The 18866-nt window shown below is 36.3% G+C and overlaps 1 protein-coding gene across 3 annotated transcripts; it reads left to right on the forward strand.

Annotated features, from left to right (window-relative positions):
- Positions 1 to 1758: 1758 nt before the first annotated feature.
- Positions 1759 to 17091, forward strand: LOC149842368 (uncharacterized). 3 transcript variants are annotated; one of them, XM_089999090.1, is made up of 8 exons: positions 1759 to 1851; positions 4264 to 4411; positions 4565 to 4628; positions 5340 to 5447; positions 5617 to 5715; positions 15417 to 15542; positions 16641 to 16795; positions 16913 to 17091. In XM_089999090.1, the coding sequence occupies exons 2-7, from the start codon at positions 4376 to 4378 to the stop codon at positions 16793 to 16795; spliced, it is 588 nt and encodes a 195-aa protein (XP_089855216.1). In that variant the 5' UTR covers positions 1759 to 1851; positions 4264 to 4375; the 3' UTR covers positions 16913 to 17091. The 3 variants fall into 3 exon arrangements, with proteins under 3 accessions (XP_089855216.1, XP_089855217.1, XP_089855218.1); XM_089999091.1 differs by lacking the exon at positions 5617 to 5715 and having other exon boundaries at positions 16641 to 17091; XM_089999092.1 differs by lacking the exon at positions 5340 to 5447 and having other exon boundaries at positions 16641 to 17091.
- The last annotated feature ends 1775 nt before the right edge of the window (positions 17092 to 18866 follow it).

The following is an 18866-nucleotide window of genomic DNA, read 5'->3' on the forward strand; positions in this document are numbered from 1 at the left end:
AGAAAAGTCAAAAGGAAACTATAAGACTGCATGACAAATTTTTTGGATGGCGTGACTCTTTCTTTTTGCTTTATTTACTTTTTATTTACTTATATCTCTAACTCTTTATATTTGAATAAATAAAGTTTGGTTTGCTTTGGTATGAAAGATGAGTATAAGATCCCTTGTGGTGGTGGTTGTATTTAACTGTAAAGACCCCCGATCTTTGAGATTGTTTCCGCAATTGTTAAAAAAAAATAATTATCATTTTTTCATGGGTACGAGTTGGGGTCACCACAACTATTGATCAGCCACATCCTGGCGACATGTCTCCACCAAAGTTTTATATGATGTTAAATTTGAATTAAAACCTTTATTCAAGCATGATAGACTAGTTTGGGCACAAAATCACATTTTTTTCAATCGCAAAATTTTGACACATTATGTACCATTAATTTTAAAGCTTTAAAAAAACCAACTTATATAATGAGATTGGTGATCTAAAACAGATTTTTTACTAAACAAATTGCATAGATCTTATCGGGAGGGCTTTGACCTGGAAGGCAAAAGAAAAAAGAAAAAAGAAAAAAAAAAGTGAGAGAACGAGTTATTTCTACTAGTTGGAATATTACAACCCAGGGTAGCTAATATTTTTCTATAGAATAATGAGAGGTTCTCAGGCAAAATAATGTCACGAACCCTCATTGGCAGAAACAATATGAACTGAACCCAAGTGCCCCACCCCCAGTCAACTCAGGTCATTAGTAGCGTAGCCTCCATCTAAGGCTGACAATTGAGTTGAATGAATCGAACATTCAAACTTGGCTCGTTTCTTGTGTCAATATGAGCCTAGCTTGAGCTCACAAAGAGCCCAAGCTAGCTCATTTATAAAATATGTATATATTTTTTCAACTATTGAACTAAACTCAAACTAGCTCATTTATAATATAAAAATTTGTTTAAAACATGTAAGTAACACGACTTTGAATATGTATATATTTTTTCAACTATTGGACTACACTCATACTAGCTCATTTATAATATAAAAAATTGTTTTAAACTTGTACATAACAAGACTTTGAATATGTATATATTTTTTCAACTATCCAACTAAACTCAAACTAGCTCATTTACAATATAAAAAATTGTTTTAAACTTGTAAGTAACAAGACTTTTAACTCTAAATTTATTGCTTGTAAGTTGAACACTTCAACCAAATACAATCTCTAAAATAAAAGGAAGAGGGGAAGCAAAATGTTATCCCCACTATCACACTAGTTTTGCAATTTTATGAAAAACATGGTAAATCATTCAATCAATCATTGAGACAACATGAAAATGGTTTTGCTCACACAAAAACAATGAGAGTGTGATGGCTGACCATACTAAGTTATCGCACTACTCAACTTTTTATTTGTCGTTCGACCTCGTTCATGTTGTATATATCTGTCATTTTTTTGGGGAGTTTTAATGTCCATTAGGGCGGCTTGGTTGAAGTGGTTAGAGGAGCCAACCACAAAATCGGACTCCACACAGGGAGAAACGTTTTTACTTTTTACTTTTTTATTTTTAATACGGAAAGGTAAAAATGAGGAGGCACTCTCCCCCCATTTTCCATACGTACACGTGGCGAGCTAGGGTATACCCGCTCCATGGAACAGGACCGAACCCACTTGCCAGACCCAACTACCTGAGCACACACCTACTAAGCTCGACTTTCCACGCTCCGAATCGAAACGAAATGCAGGTGAGCTCTCAACCACGCGAATGCCAGAATGCAATCTCTCTTTTTTTGTGCTCTCCTGTTTGTTTCCCTTTCAAAGAGGCGATTGTCTTATATTTTTCTCTCTCTGCGTCTGCATCTTTGTATCGGTAGGCTTCTCTCTTTCTGCTTCTCTTTTTTCACTTACTAGTCTGTGTTTTTCCTTCTTTTTTGCTTTTGGAGCAGAAATAACGGGGTTTCTTTTGGGGTATTAGGGTTTTGGGCAATGATCGGGGTGCATGGTTTTGATATTTGTTTTTTTTTTTTTCTGTCTCCGTTCGGCGTTTCTTCGTGTTTTTGAGTTGGAATCGGAAGTTGGGGTCTTGTTTTGCGGCGTGGTTTTGGTGTTTTTTCGGATTGAAATTAGGTTTCTTTCTGCATTTTTGTGATCTATGTGAGTTTTATATTAACTAGTGAGCATGAGTGTCAGAATTCCTGATGATGAGTTTTTGGGATTTTGTCTGTTTGTATGGTTGGGGATTGTTGACGAAGAAATGATCTTTGTTTTTTTCATTATTTATCGCTTCATGCTATCATGTCAATGCGTGTGAATCTTGAATCCTAAACGCGGGAATAGATCTAAAACTATCGATTGGGTTTTGGGGTTAAGAGGTTGACTTGCTTATGGCTGGTGGCATATCCAAAGAGAAGCAAATGAATATTTGTTTATTTATTTCATTTATTGCAGGAGAACCGTAAAATTTTGTGATTGGATGATCTCTCGAAAACCATGACAAAAATCGATTTAAAATTTGGGTGGTGCATATGTTCTGACGAGCTAGTTGCTTGCATTTTAAAGGGTCTCTTGAATTTGACTTGGTTGGGATGGAGGGTCCATCTTTTTAGATAATGAGGGCTCCACCTTCATTTTCATGCAATTGCCTTCGTTGTCTTTTTAACCATCACCAATGCACCAGTTTATCGTTTAAATGATTTTGGTGGACTATGGTACCTCTTAACCATTTGGCAACAATGTCTTGTAACATGCTATATTGTCCTTCTTACGACAAGTTTAGCATGTAATGAACGTTAGTCCTCTCATGACTGTTTTCATGAACGCTGGAACTTATTGACACTTGAAATTCAATTGTAATTGCCAAGAGACCAAAGTAGTATCCACAAACCAAAACAATGCATCCAGTCATCTTGTGCAAGTTTTTAACCATCACAGGCACTTAACAAGCTTTCAATGTGATCGACTTGATGCTGAGAATGAGATTGAGAAACTCTTAATGGAGTTGTTGTTGATCTCTGCCAATTTATCGTATCCTATCTCGGGACCCTGTTTAATTACTTCTTTGTTGGTGTTTGATCTTGCTATTGTTTGCCTACTACAGTATCATATCTTCTTAGGCAACTGACATAGTTACATGTTTTTTGATGTTGTAGCTTATTAGCGGACACAATTTTTTATTGCCAACACGTTTACTATTTTCGAAATTGAGGAGTTTGATTTTATTCTGAGTAAACCTAAAGCTAATTTGCAGTCTTATGGCCTTGCACTATGAAAGGATCCTAAATTGTGTTGGCCTTCCTGTTTGATGTTTTTATAGGGATGCCCTATGTCACAGGGACTCGGCCAACTTGGTGCTGCACCCGTGTCGACAAGGGCGTAGCTAGGGGGGGGGCAGGACTGGGCTGTAGCCCAGTCCTGCCTCCCGAAACAGTTAATTTTTTTTGTTTTTTTTTAAAAGCACTGTCCTGACTGCAGCAAATAGTTTGATTTGTCCATATGAAATAGATTTTTATTAATAATTGTAGCCATTTTTTATTTTATCTCAAAAAAAAAATTTCGGGGGCACTGCCCCCGAACCCCCTACTATCACACAAATAGTTTTTTTTTGCTACACCCATGTTTGCCCCCCCCCCCCCCCCCCCCTCACATGAATCCTAGCTACACCCCTGCGCATCGATGCGACACAGGTGCAGCACCCAGTGCAGTCAACCTGACCCTGGGTGTGGTCAACGCACCAGGGTCATTTATGTCCAACATTTGGACTATATATATATATATATATATATATATATATATATATATATATATATATATATTTTGCCGCAAACGTGCACCCAAGTTTTTTCAAAGTGCCGCACTCCCACTCCCGCACCCACACCCATGTGAAATAGCGGATGCCTTTGGCATCGGTGAGGTATTTTCAATCTGTTCATTTTTTGTTCACTTAGTTCCTGTAAATATTTTGTCAGCTTTCCATGTGCATTATTTTTCAAGTTACGACTTATGAAGTCAGCTACTTATTTGCATTGATAATTTGGATGGTAACACTTAATGATGCAGTGGCCCTTGCAAGAACAAACAGAAATAGTATGAAAGATGCCGATGCAGGAGTCTATATGATATCTTGCAAATCTGTAGCACACCATTGGTTGTTCCTTTTTGGCTTGTTGAGTCTAGTTCATGTGTTCGAACGAGCTCTTTATGCGTTATGCTACGAGCGGCTCATGTCATTTCTGAGCCCTACCTTCATCTGAATCAATACTGACCTGACCTAACTCATCTTTAGGCTTAAGTAGACCGAGTGGTGCTTGCACTCATAGCCAGGTCCAGTTTGGGTGTTTTTTGAAAGAGTCTGCTCAACGCCGAAGGGGGATGCCAACACACACTAGTTTGGAAGAATGACCATGATTCGTCAACTTCTGAGGCTTCCAACGGTAAGCTTTGCTTCCCCATTTTAATCGTTTTACACTCTTACTCTCTCTCTTTGTGTGTTTTGATATCGCAGAGTTGTTATTCGATTGACTCTTTCCTTTCTTTTATAGAATTTTTTTTGAGAGATTGTAAAACTTTGAATGGTGCTGCTGCAGTATGTGTGCAGACGAGATGCCACACCTTTTTGCAGGCGATATTGCTCATCGTATAGAGGACGAGGTGTGCTATTTTTCAGTTTGTGGGGTGTTGGTTATCTGGTTGATCTCCTAAAGATTTTCATTAATGACTGCTAAATTGAAAGATATGCTCTTTGGTTTTGTAGTGCATTTCGTTTTACCCCTCTCTCTCTCAATCTCTCTCAATTGTTCACTGTCTAGAGGAAGGGGTGCACCATGTTTAATATTTGGGGTGTTGGTATCTGATTGATCTTCTGATGTCTTCCCCCCCCCTCTCTCTCTCAGATGTCAGTCATCTCAATATTCATTATAGTTTCTGAGATTTCTTTGGAACACAGTCCTGCTGACACCTATGAATTAATTGGAAACTTCAAATTGAAGACCAATTTTCAATAACTTCAACAGGTTTTTGAATTTTTGTGTTCTCATATTCTCACTTGAACCAGTTTCTGTTGCGTAACTCCAAGCTCTACTCGCAGCCATGAATCTTTTTTTTATAATGGGATTACTGAGAATCATATATCTGTCGCTTACACATGGTAATTGTGGTTGTATACCCCTGTGTAGAAGTGGTAAAGAACCACTCTTTACCGAAACAACCAATAAAGTGGCCGCCTCAACCTTCGTAGTTTTATCTTTTGCACACAGTAATTGTTTTATAAAGTGTGTTGAATTTTCTACAATAGATTTTCATTAATCGGATGCAAGTGGAACATTTCCATCATTGTTTACTTAAAATCATTTGATTTTCTAGAGGATACCTCCATTGAGGAGGACGCTGAGAGAAAGATTGGATGGCTGCTGAAACTATTTTTTGCTGGAACTGCAATATATGTTGGCTATCAGTTTTTCCCCTACATGGGTATGTGACATTATAGTCTATAATGAGTTCATGTTTTTGTCTCCTTGCTTCAAAAATATTGTAAAATGGAAAATTTTACTTTTTATCAATGTGCTTCATTTAAGTTTGTGAGGCGGTGCAGCTATGGTTGGTTGTGGTATATTTCAAGATTTTCCGGTAATATTTTCAGGTGATAATTTGTTGCAACAATCTCTTTCACTGCTACATGTGAAGGATCCTTTGTTTAAAAGAATGGGGGCATCAAGAATTTCCCGTTTTGCGATTGATGGTAGTTGACAAATCCTTCTTCATGCATTGTTGACTTCTATCTTTCCATGTTGCAAGTCTATGTGGGAATTCTAGGCCAGTCTATATGGAATTTATATTGCATAGTTTGCACTACTTTTTTTTAGGCTTTACTGCCTAAGATAGATTTTGATTTCTATTGAAAATAATTGAAGTTACCATTTTTTGTCTGCCTCTCATCATCACTATCTATAACATGTTTCTAGAGTTGTACTCACATGAAGTGTCAGTTGGAACAACATATCTAGCACCCAATGTGCCAATTTGAAACAGAATTCCCCTAAACAATGCCGGAGTTGGAGTACGATGCTTTCAGATATGATGGTTGTGTTAATTTTCATGCTACCAATGACTTTGGTTGTTTGTACTTTTGTTAATAAAAGCTAAGTTGAAAATATTTCATCACCTCTTATTATGACCATTACATCAGAAATTTGGGATATAATCCAAGCAGGAATCATGCAAGCTGAGTCAATTTTGATTAGACATGACACTGAAGCTTCTACTGTTTGCAAGTTGTAATGTTATTACGCCTATATGTATAGGTATTATTTACCCTATTAATGGAATTTCTATTTTACTTTTTTATTATATAAGGTAATATTATTAGCTCTCTCTCTCTCTCTCTCTCACACACACACACCTCTTTACCAAATCTGATGTCAAAACAGATTAAATACTTAAAGTAAAAAAGGTTCTGATTTGCTCTATCCTCATATCTTGCCTTTATCTTTGGAATCCATCATGCTAGCATCATTTTTTAATCTGGAAATTTGCTCAATGTTTATTTTTGCAGGTAATTTCACGCCTCCTGTATCTATTACTGTGTCCTTAACCTCCCATCTGAATCAGAAAAGAGAAAAGGAAAACAAAAGCCAAAGGAAAGAAATAAATGAAAAAGTAAACAAAAACCCAAACGAAAGAAATGCTATCCTCCTACATCTATCTTGGCTGCCAGCCTGCCACTATATATATATATATATATATATATATATATATATATATATATAGAGAGAGAGAGAGAGAGAGAGAGAGAGAGAGAGAGAGAGAGAGAGAGGATTGTGCTGCCCCTTTTTTTTGTTAGGTCACGTTAGGACCCTCCAAAAACCATAGCTTTAGGTGTTTTATGCTAGATCTGAACCGTTAGATGTGTTTATCATTGTTTATTTAATAAAAAACATGTTTTTGATTAAGCGTCTTTATGCTTAGATGTGTATTTTAAAGAGGTAAAAAAAGCAATGGTTGTTATTGTACTAAAATTTGAGGATAAAATATTCACATTTTTACATTAAATCAATTCCAAACAAAGCTTGTATCTTAATAAATAAGCAATGATAAACATATCTATCAGGTCCTAGCGTGACCTAACGAAGAAGGGGCAGCACAATCCCCATTCTCAGATTTATATATATATATATATATATATATATATATATATATATATATATATATATATATATATATATATATATGGGTTAATGGGTTAATAGTCTCTGCAATCGTTTGTATGTGCAAATCACTTAGCAAACTTCCATTTTTTTTTTGGTCCAAGTGTCCCCATAGATGTGATCTACATGTTTTTAGTGGGAACTGACTTTTGGATCGCTGGAATCTGACCTGTGTACAGGTTTTTCCAGCGATGCAAAAATCAACAGTGGTAAATGCATTGATTTTTGCCAACTCAAAAAAATATATTTTTTCATCGAAAAAACATGATCCAAGGGTCATTTCCTACTAATTCGAGTGTGCTGAAAGCATCTACGAGGTTAGATTGAGTCAAAACAACTTGCATGATGAGATTCCAACTAGATTTTACCTACAATCGACTATATTAAATGTAAACCCCTATATATATGGCACTTTGATTCTTCTACCTTCAAGATGGCTTTTATTTTTATTTCTTGACCTTCCTATACATCACTACTTTAGATTTATTCTCTTCAGACTCTGCATGTAAGTTTGTCAAAATTTTCTTCATCATGTCCTCATACTCTGGTTTCAAATGGTTCTTCAACATGAAGTTCTATGATAAACGACTACTCAGTGCTTTCATGCCAAGTTTTCCATTTCATTGGTGTTCTGATTTTGCTTTGATAATTTCACTGCAAAGGACTTATAATAGGAAAGTGAATATTAAAATCTCAAAATCTGGCATTTAAAGAGAAAAGCCATTTTTTTGTGATTGTAGAAACTCAAAGGACCTTGAATGAACTTGAACTAGCAAAGGCAAACACATTCTAAGAAATATAGGGGAAAAAGAAAACCAGTTCATTGCAAATCTACCTGAAACTAAATCTTGAAATATTTCTGTAACAATTGGTTTGAAAATTGTCGTGAAGGTATGGAGACATAATTTGTGGTTCGGTTTGAAATTTTCTCTCAAAACATTAACTTCATTAATCTTTTTTTAAGGGGTGTTATGTATTTATCTATATATTTTCCTTGATCACTTGAAAAACATACCATTGATAAATAGTCAAACCAATTTAAGGATGTCTTGGTCAAATGTCTACCATACACCACTTAGAGTGTAAGCCTGCTAAGTGATACATTCAGACACTAAGCCTCTTCTTAGCCTTTGGGCTTAATGATTACAGTCACTGATGGATCAAGCGTGCCTTGAAAATTGGACCTTTATCTGTAAAATGTTGCAATCTAGAGAAGCTAGTTTGTGTCTTCCATTGGTGCATTATGTGAAGATCTTAACATAGTTAAAGCCATGAAAACTGTAGTTCTTAGGCCAAGTGGAAAGCTGGTATGTGATGAACTGATGATTCATAAAAAAATCAATATTACACTGATGATACTATACAAAGAGTAGAAACCCACTTTTGTCCTCTAGTTTCAATCCGCAATATGGACAAAACTGTGGTCGAACAGTTGCTGCAACGGTGAAGATTATGCTTTTTTATCATTCTTTCTGCTTTAGAAGCGGTAACTTAGATGGGTTTAAATTACATTCATTATCGATTTCTGAAGGAAGAAGCACAAATAAATAAATTGTCAAGATCTGTTAAATCCAATTGTGGTAGTGTGTCTGCAAGTCAGAGGGAGTAACTCTTTCTTTGAACACTTGCCAATATTGGCCTTGGCAATATCATGGCAAGGGTTTGTTTTTCAGGAAAATTAAAAAAGTTGTTTTCTTGAAAAAATATTTGGGGTTTTTGAAAGATACTGAAAATTAAAATGCAAAAAAGCCTGTACTTCTTGGAAATATCATGATATTACTGCAATAATATCATGATATTTTCAGTATAGAAATATTTTGAAAATATTATGATATTTTCCTTTTTCAGAATATCAGAGACCTCGGTAACTATGCTTTGAAGCAAGCATCAGTAACATAGTTTTGAAGAGTTGGCAATCCATCATTTGTTTGGTGTCTGATATGATGAGACTGAATGAGCTTTTTCTTTACCCTAGATTGGCAATGTAGAAGATCAATGATTCCATCCTCTTCATGCAACACATATATGTGATGGATGTACTTTGAAGATGTGAATAGATCATTGCAAGCCTCTCATGAGTCCAGCAGCTAAGGTGAATGAGCACTGTGTTTCAGATGTCACAAAACAAGTGGAAATACAATGATAAACCCACTAAGGGTTAAGCAAAAAACATTATAGAGTGCACAAGCACTAGTCCATGAAGGGACAATACAACAACCAAGTGAGACCGAGAACAATTACAAAAGCACAATAAGTGCACACAAGAGCCACTATGGGCATACACCACACACAAGCCACGTAGGGCACATACAACACAAAAAATATATAATTTCACTATGAAAATGCTTAGAAAGCATTAAAGTTACAAGGGGTTTGAAGTTTGAACCCCTATTTATATACAAATGAGAGGGAAAGGGGGGCAGCCCAACTAGGCATTGGGCTAGCCCCCCCAATGGTCGTAAAAATGACTGTTGGGAGCAGCCCAATGCCAAGTTGGGCTACCCCAACAGCCATATTGTGCAAAATGTAAAAAAAGAAAGAAGAAAATAATAAAATAAAAAAGAGGACAAGCCTCTAATAGGCTGACACCTATTACATGGGTAAAATGATTGAAATACCCCTGACGGGTATTTCAGTTTACATATAATAAATAAATATAATATATATATACATACATTGACATATAATTTAACACTTTCCCTCAAACTTAGGTGAAGACAAGACCTTAGTGAAGAAATCTGTCAGCTAACATTCTAAAGTTACATAAGGTAATTGAATGGTTCCTCGCAAAAATTCCTCTCGAACATGGTAGCAGTCTGTCTCTATATGCTTGGTTCGCTCGTGGAAGGTGTGGTTGCTTGCAATATAGATAACACTCTTATCGTCGCAACATATCTTCGAATGACTAGAGATGATTAAGCTCATATCTTTGAAAAGACTCCTTAACCAAATAATCTCTTTAGTTGTTGTTGCCATGGCTCGATATTCAACTTCAGTAGATGACAGGGAGACCTGCTGCTTCTTACATCTCCAAGATATGATAGAGTCTCCTAAAAGCACACAAAGACCCGTACTTAATTAGCATCAGTATAAGCAATTAACTCTAAAGAACATGAAGATGATATAAATAACCCTTTGGTTATAAAATTCCTGATATATCTAACAATTCGTAGAACAACACTCATGTGCACCATAGTTGGTGCATGATAAAACTAACTGGTTGAGTGAACTGCATGAGAAATGTCTGGTTTGATGATAGATAAGTAGGTCAAGGATCCAATCAGTTGCCGGTATGGAGTTGGATTTTCAATTGGAGTTCCATCTTCCAATCTTAATTTTGCATTTATAACTTTCAGTATATCAATCTTATCATAAAAAAATACAGATTTGACAATAATATCTCCAACCAACTTTATTTGAGATAATATATATCTTCTAGGTGAATAGTGCAGTTCAATATATAAAAAATATATTAGAAAACTAAAGTCAAACATATCAAAATGTTTCTTAAAGATATTTTTAATTTTATCAATTTCTTTCTTGTCACTGCCTATGATGATCATATCATCAACGTATAACAAAAGAATGACAATATTAGTACCTGTATCTTTGACAAAAAGAGTGGTGTCATTATAATAAGATTTATAACCCAAGTTTAATATAACATTGTTAAACATGTCATACCAAGCTTTGGGGCTTGCTTAAGCCCATACAAAGTTTTTCTTAACTAAAGAACTTTTTCTCTCTCGATCTCAAGACCGAGAAGAGGATCCATGAACATTACCTCATTTCAGTCACAATTCAAAAAAGTGTTCTTAACATCAAGTTAGTAAATAAACAATTTTCTAATAGATGCTATGATAATGAGTGTTCTAACACTAGTTATACGAGCTGCTGGAGCAAAGGTCTCTTCATGGTCTATTCCATATTCTTGAGAATAACTTTTGGCTACTAACCTAGCCTTATATGTTTCTAAATATCCATCCCCTTTTGTTTTAACTTTTAACCTTACCCATCTACGTCCTATGGTCTTTTTCTTCATAGGTAACAGTTGAATTTCACAGGTCTTGGCTTTCTTGAGGGCGCCTAGCTCTAAGCTCATGGCATCAATCCATTCAAGAATTTCTTTAGCCTTTTTATAGGTTGAGGGTTCATAAAAGGAGTGAATAGACCAGAGTTACCTGAAGCACCTAGGTAAGTGGGGAAGGGCGCGTCCCTGAAGCACGCTTCGGAAGCGCGGAACGTCGCACTTCCAAAACGCGCGGGGAAACACCATTTTTAAATGGGAAGCGCGCTTCCCATCATGTTTCCCTGCGCTTCCCCCAATTTTTTCATTTTTTTTGTATTTTTTATTTTTATTTTTTTTGCTTCCCCCTGGCTTCCTAGGCCGCTTCTGGTTTGCTTCCTAGGTTGCTTCCGAGACGATTCTTGATTCGCTCCTAAGTGGTCCCACGCTTCTCGCTTCCTAAAATTTTGAAAGTGCCTCGCTTCCCGCTCCCGCTTCTCGTATCGCTTCCCGCTCCCGCTCCCGCAATTGGCAACCATGAAATAGACAAATGACAAACACTATATCTAGGTGAAAAAGTCTCATATGACACAAACCTTTCAGGATGTCTAGAGGATCTGCTATATTTATTAACACTAAATTTTCCTAGATTTTGGTCTTGTGAATACCTATTAAGTGCAGATGGGGGATGTTCTAGAATAAATTTGAATATCACTATTCTGGGTATCCTCCATGGGAACACCAGAATCATCAACATGCATATCATCATGATCATTATCATGTATAATTTTATCAAAGGTATTCTTTGTCCATAAGTCAAACAAAGAAGAATACTCAAAATTATCCTTAGGTTTATCAAAGTCAAGACCACTTTCATTTTCGAGAAAGTTAACATTTTTTGAAACGTATAATTTGTCATTGTTTTTTGTCATAGCATCTATACCTTTTTTGGTTATTAGCATAACCAAAAAACACACATTCAATGGCCTTGGAAAATAATTTCTCTTTTATCAATAAGTACAAAACATTTACATCCAAAGATTCTTAAGATTTTTAAATTTGGAGAAGTTTGATATAATTTTTCAATTTGGGATATGTTTTGTAAAGAGCATGAAGGTATTTGGTTGATGAGATAAACTGCAACTAAGGCACCTTTAGCCCAAATTTTTTTTGGAACATTTTTTGAGATAAGCAAAGTTCTCATAGTTTCTATGATATGATGATGCTTTCTTTAAGCTAAACCATTTTGTTGAGGGGTATTTGGACAAAATCTTTGATGTAAAATCTCATTTTCTTTTAAATAATATTTGAAATCATTAGATAATATTCTCTCGCTGAATCTGATCGAAAAATGACAATATTGGTTTGAAATTGATTTTGCACAATTTTTGTAAAATTCTTTGAAAGAGGAGAATACATCAAACTTTTGCCTAAGGAAATAGATCCAAGTATACCTAGTATAATCATCAATGAATATAACATAATAAGAGGGTCTTCCTTTTGACATGACTGGCGTAGGTCTCCATACATTCGAATGCAGAAGTTCAAAAGGTTTGGAAGAGATAAAGTTCTAGGACCAAAAAGAATCTTCTTCATTTTTCCAAAGATACATTTGTTATATATAAACTCTTTATTACAAGAGTTTCAAAAATGAAAAAAAAGTTAACTTAGATACATTAGAATGACCTAATCTTTGATGCTATAAAAAAATATGTTTTTCCTTGACAAAATTACAAAATGAAAATCCATGTAGAGTTTTTTTCTTCTATTGCATTCTCCAATCAGCTTCCCTAACTAGTGATCCTGCACCCAACATTTTTTTGATGAGAAGGAGACCTCGTACCCATAATTCAAGATTTGAGAGATGGATAATAAATTTAAATTAAGTTTTGAAACAACTTTAACTTTTGGTACTTGAAATTTTTTGAAATGTTTGAAAAAGTTTCAATACTTTTAATTTCTAAATTAGTACCATCAACCATAGAAACACAAGTTATGAAAAGTTTTTGTGCTTTAAAATAAGAGAAATTCTAAAAGAGTCGTGTGAAAAGAGACACCAGAGTCAAGAATCAAAGAAAGCGTACTTGCAGGAGTGAAAGTAGACACGACAACACCAAAAGTAGACGAGGAGTTCTTAAGGAATAGTTGAAATGCTTCTGTTAGATGTTTAATAGAATCCTTAAGTTCTCATTCTTTCATGGTACCTTTACCATATTTTTTGGGTGGTGTTTCTTCAACGGTTGCTTTCGTTTGAGCTTGGGATAATCCGGTCTAATGTGTCCCACTTTTTGGCAAAGTGATAAATAACTCATCTTCCTCCTCCATGGTTATATGTTTCTCCTCCATTATTATTTTTCAAAAATTGGGGAGGTTTATACTCTTTGACATTGTTACGGGTCTTGACATGGCAAAAACCTCCTCACTTCCCTTAGTCATGTCAAATCCGGTCTTAGCGTGGTATATCTCTCCAAGAGTATCATCAAGAGCAGTAGCTTCGGTCCTATGCAAGATATTGGACTTAACTTGCTCAAACTCAGGTCCTAACCTGAATAGAAAAAAACTAAATATTCCTCCACAAGTTACTTTTGCCTAATTTCAATAGCGAGACCTTCCCAATTAGGCTCAAGCAAAGCTAATTCATTCCAAAGAGGTGAGAGAGAACCATAGTAATCTCTCACACTCTTATCTCCTTGTTTAATACCTCAAATTTTTTCTTGTAGAAAATATTTTCGTGCCAAATCTTTTTGCATTTGCATGAACATACACTTGAGAAAAATCCAAGCCTCACTTATTTTTTTGAATTTGACTATACTTGACGCAATCTTGAGTTCCATGCTATTAAGGAACTAAGAAAGAATTTGTGCATTTTCAGCTTCCCAATCTTCCAACTTTATGTAATGTTCTGAGTGCAATCTCTATTTCTTCATCATTGAGGATTTTCACTTGGTCACCATCCTTTTTGGTGAGTATGGGCTGTGGTTCACATGTAATACCACTCACATACCCCCATAATTTCTTTCCCTTAATATGATGCTCTATGGCGGCGGTCCACATCAAGTAGTTGGAGTCATTTAGCTTGAAGACAATCATCGTCATGGATTTTTTTTCGCCCATGTGGATGACTAGAGATGAAGAGAGTTGTGGAGGATCCTTCATTTGCAAACACGAACTTTGGAGAAGCTTTACACAATCCCAAGAGCCGATCCCATGTCACGAAACAAGTAGAAATATGATGATAAACCCACTAAGGGTTAAACAAGAAACAATAGAGAGTGCACAAACACTAGTCCGCCAAGGGACAATACAACAATCAAGTGAGAACAATTGCAAATTCACGATAAGTGCACAAAAGAGCCACTACGGGCATTAAACACACACAAGCCAAGAAGGGCACACACAACACATAAAAAATATATAATTTCACTATAAAAATGCTTAGAAAGCAAAGTTACAAGGGGTTGGAACCCCTATTTATATACAAATGAGAGGGAAGGGGGGGCAGCCCAACTAGGCATTGGGCTAGTCCCCCAACGGTAATATCACAACACAATGCCAAGTTGGGCTGCCCCAACAGCCATATTGTACAAAATGTAAAATAATAATAATAATAAAATAAAAAAGAGGACAAGCCTCTAATAGGCTGACACCTATTATATGGGTAAAGTGATTGAAATACCCCTAATGGGTATTTCAGTTTATATATATATATATTTATATATATATATATACATTGACATGTAATTTATCATCAGATACCAAACAAAAAGTTTGGTGTTTTATTAAATGCTAAAGAAGTTGAATAAAACCTAATGAATCCAATCCTTGGTCGGCTTTGATGGTCTATGAACTTTTTTATTGATATGATGTTTGTACTATGACATTAACATAGAGTTACGAGTGTATAATAGAAAGACCCTTTACTAAGTGATGCTTAAATTACAATCCTGATTATCATGCTTAGTGCAGAATTGAAATACCATCCTAGCTGTCTTGGTTTGCTTGACTTTGTTAATTATTTCTTCATTAATGGTGCTGCTTTTCACCCTTGTATATATCTCATAGTGCTGCACAATGTCCCAAAACATACCTTTCTTCTGTACAGGTGTATCCAAGCAATTCTTTAATTGCATGTGAAAGTCCCTTATGGTCTTTAAAGTTCTGATTTTGCTGGATCCATCTGCTCATCTGTGCAAAAAAGATCAACTTACATCTGCTTTTCTCCTTATTTAGATGAAAGGAGGATAAAAATTGTAGAAATGGGAGGAGTTCAAAGGCTTGTGAACATGCTAGATGGAGCTAAAGATGACTGCACACGCAAAGAGGCACTTAAGGCACTCAATGCCCTTTCACATTCTGGTAAGATGTCTAGGCAGTACCATATTATCAAAGATAGTTCTGGACTTAAATATCTTCTACATGGTTCATGCCATCCATGTAGTTTATTCCAAGGTTGTAAGTATCGTATCTTAACTTGTATCGGTCAAGCCCAAAATAAGATATGTAGCGTAAAAATCATAAATTTTGAAAAAAATTTAAAATTCTAAAAAATAAAAGAATAGTAAAAATTCTAAAAAATCATAACATACAAAACATTGATGAAATGCACAAAATACAACCATAAAATCACATATGAAGCATTTATGTCTATATGAGCTGTATAAAACATCATCAAACATCAACTATCTCATAAGAACAATGCAAAATATTAAATATCTTGCGATCAAGAACATGTCATAGGACTCATACTTTCATACTACCCAAACAAAAATATTATGGCAATAGTTGCACTCGATTTTCACTCATTAGTTGATGCCATCTTTGTTGGAGGATTGGGAAGCCTGATTTCTAGCTTGATATAAATCTTTAATTTTCACAAGGGGTTGTAGGGCAGAGGGCCCCTAGGCGAATTTTGTTTGGAGAGTAGCTTTGTAATTTTACTCATAATAAATTTTTTTAAACTTAACCCATTTTTTTGAGTGAAAAAAATGGTGGAAATGCACTTTTTTTACCTTAACCCACTTCTTTGGGTGAACAACAGTGAAAATGCACTTGACGAAATCACGAAAGCCCTCTCTTCGGCACAAAGATCGGACCCCAAAACGGTCACGGCTCCTAGATGTGTGAGAAGCTTTCCAAATGTTCTATAAGAATGAGGGTTTCAGCCTTCAAAAGCTGTTTAAAATCCAAAAATATAAAGCACGATTTTGCCCATTTAAGCCCGTAGGCACTCTATCTTATGATACATGCGATGCAATTATGATACACACCTGTATCGAGATACAGGTATGTATTGGATTGAGCTCTTGCATCGATACAATAAGTATCATACTGTAGTGTATGATACAGTATGATATGGACAACATTGGTCTATTCCAATTTAAAGCATGAAAAATACAATTAAGACAGTTGCCGTGGTTTACCTGAGATTATTATGTTGCCCCTTAACTGATGCAGATGTAGCCGTGAAAGCTTTGCACCAGGCTGGTGCTATAACTGTCATCAATTCCACACCAAATTCTTCTGATGGTGAAGTTGCAAAATACAAATCCAACCTGTTAAAAAGATTCCAAGATCTGAAGTATGAGACATCTGTGGTAGAGATGGAATAGGTAAGATAGCATCCATGAACACCGGTGGTGGCTGCCCAATCTCTTGATGTATTTGAAAGTCTATTTAAACGGAAGTCTTTGTAACTAATATCCCCCGACTTATCTGCAAGTTTACAGTCTTGGGCAATCATGTGACATCAAAATTCTGCACTGTTGTGCAATGGCACATAAACATTTCCATAGAGTTCCAGTTAGCGTTGCAATGGTTTCTCGAGGGAGCAAAGGGTAGTCGATAACGAGGCTGTTTATTTGAATGATTATCATATGGTATTTGATAACGAGGCTGTTTATTTGAATGATTATCTCCAAACTTGTTCTTGCTTGTCTCACTTTATTATAGACTTTTTGTTTGCTGTGTGCTTCCCACTGTTTTGAGGCAAATATATTTATTTGAGGCTATAATTGCATGGGATGATTTTAGTTGAAGGGCCTTAATTCAAACCTTGGATACGCTGAAATACAAGAGTATTAAGTTGCTGCAATTTGACAGCATGATAATTATGAAATGGGTTACAAATTATGCAGGAAAATATTACACAAGTGGTGAGTTTAAAGATGCTTCAAATTACTCTTACTGAGCCTATGATCTTGAAGAGAAAGCATGATTAGTGGTCAGCTAATGCAAGATAATCCATCAGAGCTTGAATACCTTGATATGAATCACAGATGGGCTGATGTCTCCCAACTTTCTGAGTAGTGCTGTAATTGCTTTAAAATGGATGAAACATTGAGACAATAGTGTCTTATGAAGAGAGACTTGAATTTCATCACCTTGATGGCATGTTTGAAAACCTGTGAAACACAGTTCAGTGTTAGATCTGGTGCGGGTTTGATGTTCACTCAAACAGAGGAACTCAATTTGAGATCCCTATTTGCCCTTCTAAATCCTGTTTTTTTGGTCCAACCTGGGCGGATCGGGGCAGAGATACACAATCTGAGAACTGTGGTTTTCAAATTGTTAGGGCTGCCAAACGAGCTTGAAGTGTTCATGCTTGGCTCATTCTTGTGGCAAGCAAAGTTGAGTTCGAGCTCATAATGAGTTTAAGCTAAACAAGCTGAGCACGGGCTGGCTTGTTTACAAAACATATACATTGTTTTTGGAGCTGGAATTAATAAGATTTAAGAAATAAATTTCTCAGTCTTGGAAGCAATACGATTTTCTCTCTAACGTTTACAACTTTGAAACCCTTTACCTATGGAGGTGGAGAGCGAAGAGGCGAGAAAGGAAAATGGTGGACAGGGGGCGAAACATGGCCGCCTCCACCTGACCGAGGAAAACTACCGGCAGTGGAAAAGGCAGGGGTTGGGTGTTCCCAGGTCAGGCCAAGATAAGGAAGGGAGGCAGAGTTCTTGGGCGACGGTGGTGTTGAAGGGGGGGCACTTAACGACTAGGCCACCCGCGACCCAGAGTGCACATTCCAGCGAAACGCTACACCCAACTCCTAGAGACGTTGTTTGGGATGACGATTTTGGCCGGATTCCCGGGAGGACTTGAGGACAACAAGATGGATTACAAAAAAAAAAGAAAGAAAGTAGCAGCTGACAGGCCACGTGTCGACCTTACAAGAGGAGTTGAAGAAAGCTTTCCAAGAACGAGGTGCTCTCGCTGGTTGGGCCCCAACCGAACCAGGTACGCCCCCATTTCCTTTCCTGTTAATAGTTCCTGGTTCAACTACAAAACATGAAAAAATTTCAGATATGCCTCCTCGTTTTCCGAATGTTATGGATCTGGGACCACCCAGAATCTAGTCCGAACCTTACAGAAAATAAATGCAGGAAGGGAAAATTCCCAATTGCAGTGGCAAAGAGAACAGAGGGTTTAAGCCCATATGAAAAAAAGAGGAACCCTATGAAGAGTGGATGCTGTGAAGGAAAGGAAAAATGAGGAAGACAATGAACTGACGTACCAAGGGTTGAATTAGAAAGATGGTAATGGTGACAGATCCAACATAGGCTGCTCCACAGAAAATGAAGGGGTTGGCCTAGCTGACCAGGACCCATTTTCTACTTCCTAAACCCCATCCATGCAAATATTGTTATGGAATGTCAGGGGATTGAGGCGGAAATAGGC

This window comes from Nuphar pumila, chromosome 3 (genome assembly GCF_984573655.1).
Source record: "Nuphar pumila chromosome 3, dmNupPumi1.hap1.1, whole genome shotgun sequence".
NCBI classification, from domain to species: Eukaryota; Viridiplantae; Streptophyta; class Magnoliopsida; order Nymphaeales; family Nymphaeaceae; genus Nuphar; species Nuphar pumila.